Source organism: Salmo salar, chromosome 03, assembly GCF_965601325.2.
Source record: "Salmo salar chromosome 03, fSalSal1, whole genome shotgun sequence".
NCBI classification, from domain to species: domain Eukaryota; kingdom Metazoa; phylum Chordata; class Actinopteri; order Salmoniformes; family Salmonidae; genus Salmo; species Salmo salar.
This window is the reverse complement of record NC_138293.1, coordinates 46,624,982-46,631,716: the sequence shown is the minus strand read 5'-3', so window position 1 is coordinate 46,631,716 and position 6,735 is coordinate 46,624,982. Positions and strand designations below refer to the sequence as shown.

Here is a 6,735-nt window from a genome sequence, read left to right as displayed (position 1 = left end):
TGAAACCATTTTCTCCCATTGTCTCAGGCAGAAAACAATTGAAAACTAGGTCAGCGGGGTACGCAGGGCTGGGCAGGGGAGAGAAGGGGTTCCCAACATGGCAGCACAGACAGACCTAAAAACACACACTTCAGCCCCCAGACAATAACTCAAGCAAAAGCATCTGGTCTGTGTAGGGCTGGAGCGGGTCTTTCATTCTTGAACATTTAGTAGGACGCTTAAACTTAAGCGGAAAATGTTTCCATTTGAATAATCACAGATTTAGATGGGGGACAGGATAGAACTGATCAGCAACATTTCCTAAACTACATAGCAGTATGCTGATGAAAGTTGTTTGCTTATTCAAGTGATTTGTGATAATGAAGTTCAGTTCAGAATCTGAAAACATAGCTTTTAATATTTGTTATTAGCAAATAAAATGACAAAAATCGGCACATTTAACAGGAAATACATTCTCTCTTTATCCCAATTTTTTTTTAAGACAAATTAGAAACAACCTTTTACATCTCCTTTTTATAAACAGGGGGATAGTGCCTTAAACAAAAGATTCCTAGTCCAGGTCACAAACCAATGGAATAAATCTCAAAAGTGTCTTACTCTCCTTGTCTCCTCCCTTTCAGTTGTTTAAAGGCAGTGCAGACTGAGGGAAGGAGACAAGGCGTGGAAGCCCCTTCAGACCATTGAGCAGCCTATGTCTTGATAAAACAGTGCATGCCCGTCTCAGGCTACAGTGGTCAGTGTCTCTGGTTGTTGAGGCTCTTGGCCTTGGAGATCATCTGTAAGGGGGTCTGCCTGCGCTCGGCCCCGGAGCCTGCCATGGCCCCTTCCCCCTCCTGCTCCCCCAGAGGGTCCATGTCCTGAGTGGACATAGACGTGGTTGCTGACATCATCCTACGGATGTTACCCACCTGACCGAGACAGGAGAGAGACAGAGACCATATTATAGACACATATTTTCCTCAGATTACACAGACCCACAAAGAACTCGAAAAACAAATCCAATTTTGATGAACTCCCATATCTATTGGGTGAAACACCACAGTGTACAATCACAGCAGCAAGATTTGTGACCTGTTGCCGCAAGAAAAGGGCAACCATTGTAAATACAACCAATATTTATTTTCCCTTTTGTGTTTTAACTATTTTCACATAGTTACAACACTGTATATAGACATAATAACATAACATTTGTGATTTTTTTTAAATTATGTTTTTATCTATTTCACTTGCTTTGGCAATGTAAACATGTTTCCCATGCCAATAAAGCCCCTTAAATTGAAATTGAAAGAGAGAGGAGGAAGGACAGAAAAGTGACAGGGAGACAACACTAAAAAGCATGCACCACAGAGCACACTTGAAAATGGAGCACTTATTCTTTCTTACCACCCACCTCAACCCTCTGAATGTTTCCCTCATCTTTCTTTCCATCCACCTCAACCCTCTCTGAATGTTTCCCTCACCTTTCTTACCACCCACCTCAACCCTCTCTGAATGTTTCCCTCACCTTTCTTACCACCCACCTCAACCCTCTCTGAATGTTTCCCTCATCTTTCTTACCACCCACCTCAACCCTCTCTGAATGTTTCCCTCACCTCGGTCTCGATGTGCTGCAGAGCTTTGAGGTGGCTCTCTCTGCAATGGCTCACCCTGCCCACCTCCTGCTCTACGGACACAGAGATGCTTTCACAGCCACTACACCTGTGGACACGCATACAATAGAAAGATCAGCAGAATCTATATGTGGACAGAGAAACAGGCATAAAACATACAGTAGAAAAGCAGGACTAATGATACAATGATTAATGATTCATCAGATACAGACAATGACATTCTAACATTACTTTTGTTGGGAAAAAAAACTACACATAACCGGGTCTATAATCTCAAACATTAATATGCATAACTGTTCTATACGTAGACACACCACCCCCCCCTCACCACTGTGCCAGTATGCTGGCGATGCGGCCCATGTCCTGGGAGCGGATGTCCCGGCCGATGCAGGCGTCCACCTCCAGTTGCTGCCTGCACTGGTCCAGCTTCCCCCGGATCACGTCAGCATACACAGCCTCTATCACCAAGTCCTCTAGCTCACGCACACTGTCCAGCTCCAGGTCCTTCAGCAGCACTGAGTACGGGATCACCTGCAGTCACCATAATAATGAACAGAAGTGTGTGAGGGTGATGCTGCACATTACACATTTGCAAACTGGTGCTGGACCAATAATGAATAGGAAGAAAGCCTACTGCTCTTGGTTTCTTTGATCAAACTGACTGCACCACAATACACAAACAATATTTAGGGCTGCTTCGGGTCTGTTGCAGTAGACAGTCCTGTACGGACCTGCATGTTTGCAGCCAGGTTGACAATGGTCAGATGCCTTAGTTTGTTCTTCTGGGTCTCAGTCAAGGGGGGTAGAGTATCCTTGAATGCTGAAAGGACAAATAGGACCAAAAATAATTGTATTTTCCTACTAGCATAGATTTAGCTGATAACTAATTATTGAGGGACAATGTACTTGCTACAACTGTGAATTGTAGGACCCCTTTAGGAATAAAAAAAAGCAAATATAAAAAAAGTGATAAAATATTGAATTTGGCCATTACTACTATAGCCCATAGAAATGGCAAAAAAAAAAGACTGTCAACTAGCTTAATAAGGATCTGCTCCTTTTTTCAACACCCAAATCTAACTGCCTTTAGCTCAGGACCTGAAGCGAGGATATGCATATTCTTGATACCATTTGAAAGGAAACACTGAAGTTTGTGGAAATGTGAAATTAATGTAGGAGAATATAATACATGAGATCTGGTAAAAGATAATACCAAGAAAAAAAAACATGTTTTTTGTGTTTGTTTTGTACCATCATCTTTGAAATACAAGATATCTGTATCAAGACTGCCCAAATGTGCCTAATTGGCACCGATCCTGTAGAGGTTAAACTGATGGATTTTGATGGGGATTTTTTAAATAATGTTACTTAGATTGAAGCAATAGACTTAAAGATGCACTATGCAGAAATCGCTCTGCGATTTCCTGCTTGCTAAAATTCTAATAGTTTGCATCATTTCAGTTTATGCGGTAAAACAAGCAAGTATAGTGTAGAGCAGGGGTCTTCAGCAGGTTGATCGCGAGCTACCAGTGGCTCGTAGGTTCACATACGAGTAAATCTCTAAACAATTCTGAATGTACATGCAATTTGCCAAGTATTAGATACCGCAAGCTCCAAGATACTATCTAATCAATGCAACATTGACATTATCCCACCCCTGGTTAGCCACTATTGGCTCAAAAAGCCAAACCTAACACAATATCTGCTAATTAACTTCCAGCAATATTGCCCGTCTGCCTGTGTGGTGCATGCGTTTTTCTATCACTCCGTGTGTAGCCAGTTGATGCAATAACCATCTTGTGGGTTGACAGAAATACTTTCCCCAAAATCTTCTCAATTAAATGGTAACTGAGAAGGCTTACCTGGCAGAAGTATATAATGAATAAGTATGTCATTTGTATCTATTATTTGTTACTGCAAACTTTGCTGTAAAATGAGCAACAGCAGTACAGAACCATCACTAGACACCCACATTTGATGGCATATTCCTTGCTTGCTAGATGCATAATTAAAGGGCCAGATGCACAACTAACGGGGAATTACGCAACAAAATGTTTTCTACCAGACCTAATAAAAAATATTTTAAAAAAATGCACTCAGAACATCCAATTTCGTTGTTTCTCTATGAACAATTGTGATTGAGACTGAAAAAACCAAAAACTAAAACCAGGATTTTTTTTACTGAGAAAACAACCTGGTAAAATATATTCCAGAAAATATTGTGCACTACTTTCTATTGTACACTAAGGACCTGGGGAAGAGTCGCAGGGGAGAGAAGATTGTGTCTATTTGAAAGCTAGAAAAAAATGAGTAGCTCAAAAATGTAGCTCTCATGCTAGAAAAGGTTGGAGACCTCTGGAGTAGATAATAATTGTACCATCTAAACTGCTGTGAAATATTTTTCATAAGCTAAAATATTTCATTTTCAGCTGTTTTAAGCTGGCACACAATACAGAAATGAAAAAGATGCAAAAACCAAACTTATGAACAGGAAGCATAGAAATAGCGCACATTATACAGATCTACCTCTTCTTTGACTTGATTTCAATGAGAATAACAGATCTATAGACTATTCAAAACATTTCTAAGTGAATTTGGTCAGTCGCCCAAAAAGTCACATATTGCAGCTTTAAGGATTTTAAGATGAATGCGCTATCTAATTGTTATTCCCTCTGGATAAGTGTCTGCTAAATTGACTAAAAATGTAAAAATGTAAATCAGCCTGTGGATACTATAGCACCATTACCGTGTAACATGAATAACACAAACAGAAAAAAGCATGAAAGGATCAACTACCTTTATAATCATGGTATGTGCCATAGGCAAACATGTTGAGCAGTTGACTGTAGCCTTCATTGGGACCTTTTGACATCTACAAAGGGAGGGCAGTGAGTTAGGAAAAATTGACAACATTGTACGCAATCACATACCTTGAAAACAGTGACATCTAGCGGTGGGGTTAGCCATTACATTTGAGTGAAAAATGAATGCACTCCACATTCATACACAAGTCACTCCACTTTAGAGGAAAATAAATTCTGGTTAGCTAGCTAAGTTACCTCTTGAATGCAGGGAAGTCCTAGGAATTCTCCGAAGAGATATACCCCCGGAGCTTCCAGTAATTGTTTTATGAGGGCAATCAAAGCGGGCCCTTTAGTATTTTTGGCCAGCAACATGAACTGCTCGAGCTGGTTGCTGTGTTTCGGCTCTCCAGCCATCTGAGGAAAAACTGAGAGGAGCTAGCCAGAGCTAGCTAGCTAACGTTAGCGATGTCATTTTAGCTGGCTAGCAACCTGGCTTATATTATAAACCACAGCAAGGCAATAAAGTTGACGAGCAAGTTTATTTTTCTCACAGGCAGTTACCGAAGTTTGCTACTGTAAGTACTCACATCGTTTTTGTTTATCTTGTCAATAAATATTTTTTCGAGCTGCTTGACTTAATGCCAACTTGTTTTCAGGAGAAAGATGTGGGGGCGTGTCTAGGCAAATGACACGCTTTTACAGGATACATTAAAGGGATATTTCATCAACATTACAAAATGTTGTGTTGGTTTCCTTACTCAGTAAGCAGTCTATGGTCATCGGGAAGTGTGCAATTTACTCGTCAGCCTGAAGTGTCGCCACTTGCACCGTTGGCCGAACAACTGGGTCATTCCTACAATGTGGTGCCTTTTGGACCTCATAACTTTTTTGAGGAAATGTATATATATTTTTGTATTCTATCAGAAAAAGGACATTATTGACTTTCAGAAGAACATATTGGTCAAGTTCAGGCACTTAAATCAGGGCCGGTCCTAGCCTTTTGGGGGCCCTAAGCACCTCACAGTCAAAACATTTTTGTGGTCCCCCTCTTGATGGTGGAGAGTTTTTAAGTACATTTCCTGCAATTCTACACATTTTGCCATGGGGCTTAGAGAAATTGTTGCTGTTTTAAAGCCGTGTTCTGCAAATCTACACACTTTGCCATGGGTGGAGAGAAAATGTAGCACTTTTCTAACACATTTCATGCAATTCTACTCGTACTGCCATGGGGCAGAGATATATATATACACTACCGTTCAAAAGTTTGGGGTGACTTGAAAATGTCCTTGTTTTTGAAAGAAACAAAAAAAAAAGAACATTTTTTTTGTCCATTAAAATAACATGAAATTGATCCGAAATACAATGTAGACATTGTTAATGTTGTAAATGACTATTGTAGCTGGAAATGGCAAATTATTTATGGAATATCTACATACAGCAACCATCCCTCCTGTGTACCAATGGCACGTTGTGTTAGCTAATCCAAGTTTATCATTTTAAAAGGCTAATTAAACATTAGAAAACCCTTTTGCAATTATGTTAGCACAGCTGAAAACTGTTGTCCTGCTTAACGAAGCCATACAACTGGCCTTCTTTAGACTAGTTTAGTATCTGGAGCATCAGCATTTGTGGTTTTTGATTACAGGCTCAAAATGGCTAGAAACAAAGAACTTTCTTCTGAAACTCGTCAGTCTATTCTTGTTCTGAGAAATGAATGCTATTCCATGCGAGAAATTGCCAAGAAACTGAAGATCTCGTAAATGCTGCGTACCACTCCCTTCACAGAACAGCACAAACTGTCTCGAACCAGAATAGAAAGAGGAGTGGGAAGTCCCGGTGCACAACTGAGCAAGAGGACAAGTACATTAGAGTGTCTAGTTTGAGAAACAGACCCCAATTAGTCGACTGGTGGATTGTTTGGTCGTTAGGCTGTTGGTCGACAAAGATTTATTTAGTCAAGCAGTTACAAATATATATACAGTACCAGTCAAAAGGTTTGGACACACCTACTCATTCAAGGGTTTTTCTTTATTTTTACTATTTTCTACATTGTAGAATAATAGTGAAGACATCAACACTATGAAATAACACATATGGAATCATATATTTTTGCGCCCATCTCAGTGAACTAATTCATCCATTGCGGAGGCCTGGACTAAAAGATAATTTATGCTTTATCCGAAAATGTGGTCGGAGGCTCCATATGAAGGGGTGAAGCAATTGCGGAGCCTCCAGAGGCCAAATCGAGCTCCGTTCCATATCGCCATGCGCCTCCCAAATGTTGTAACAATGCGGAGGGCTCTTCATTGACATGATTGGTT

General features: G+C 40.3%; 1 protein-coding gene across 3 annotated transcripts; it reads right to left on the bottom strand.

Moving 5' to 3' along the window:
* Positions 1-377: 377 nt before the first annotated feature.
* On the bottom strand, positions 378-5,093 carry LOC106600578 (COP9 signalosome complex subunit 7b). 3 transcript variants are annotated; one of them, XM_014192053.3, is made up of 7 exons: positions 5,002-5,093; positions 4,670-4,839; positions 4,407-4,482; positions 2,342-2,430; positions 1,939-2,141; positions 1,593-1,698; positions 378-908 (listed from the first exon to the last, which is right to left on the bottom strand). In XM_014192053.3, the coding sequence occupies exons 2-7, from the start codon at positions 4,826-4,828 to the stop codon at positions 735-737; spliced, it is 807 nt and encodes a 268-aa protein (XP_014047528.2). In that variant the 5' UTR covers positions 4,829-4,839; positions 5,002-5,093; the 3' UTR covers positions 378-734. The 3 variants fall into 3 exon arrangements, with proteins under 3 accessions (XP_014047528.2, XP_014047526.2, XP_014047529.2); XM_014192051.3 differs by having other exon boundaries at positions 4,670-4,859; positions 5,002-5,090; XM_014192054.3 differs by having other exon boundaries at positions 4,670-4,849; positions 5,002-5,063.
* Between the last annotated feature and the right edge of the window lie 1,642 nt (positions 5,094-6,735).

Bases quoted from the DNA above. Each gene is read 5' to 3' on its own strand.
- LOC106600578 (XM_014192053.3), bottom strand. From the start codon at position 4,828: ATGGCTGGAGAGCCGAAACACAGCAACCAGCTCGAGCAGTTCATGTTG. The intron at 4,483-4,669 runs GTAACTTAGCTA...CTCCCTTTGTAG, and splicing joins GACTTCCCTGCATTCAAGAG to ATGTCAAAAGGTCCCAATGA. The intron at 909-1,592 runs GTGAGGGAAACA...TGTCTCGGTCAG, and splicing joins TGCAGCACATCGAGACCGAG to GTGGGTAACATCCGTAGGAT.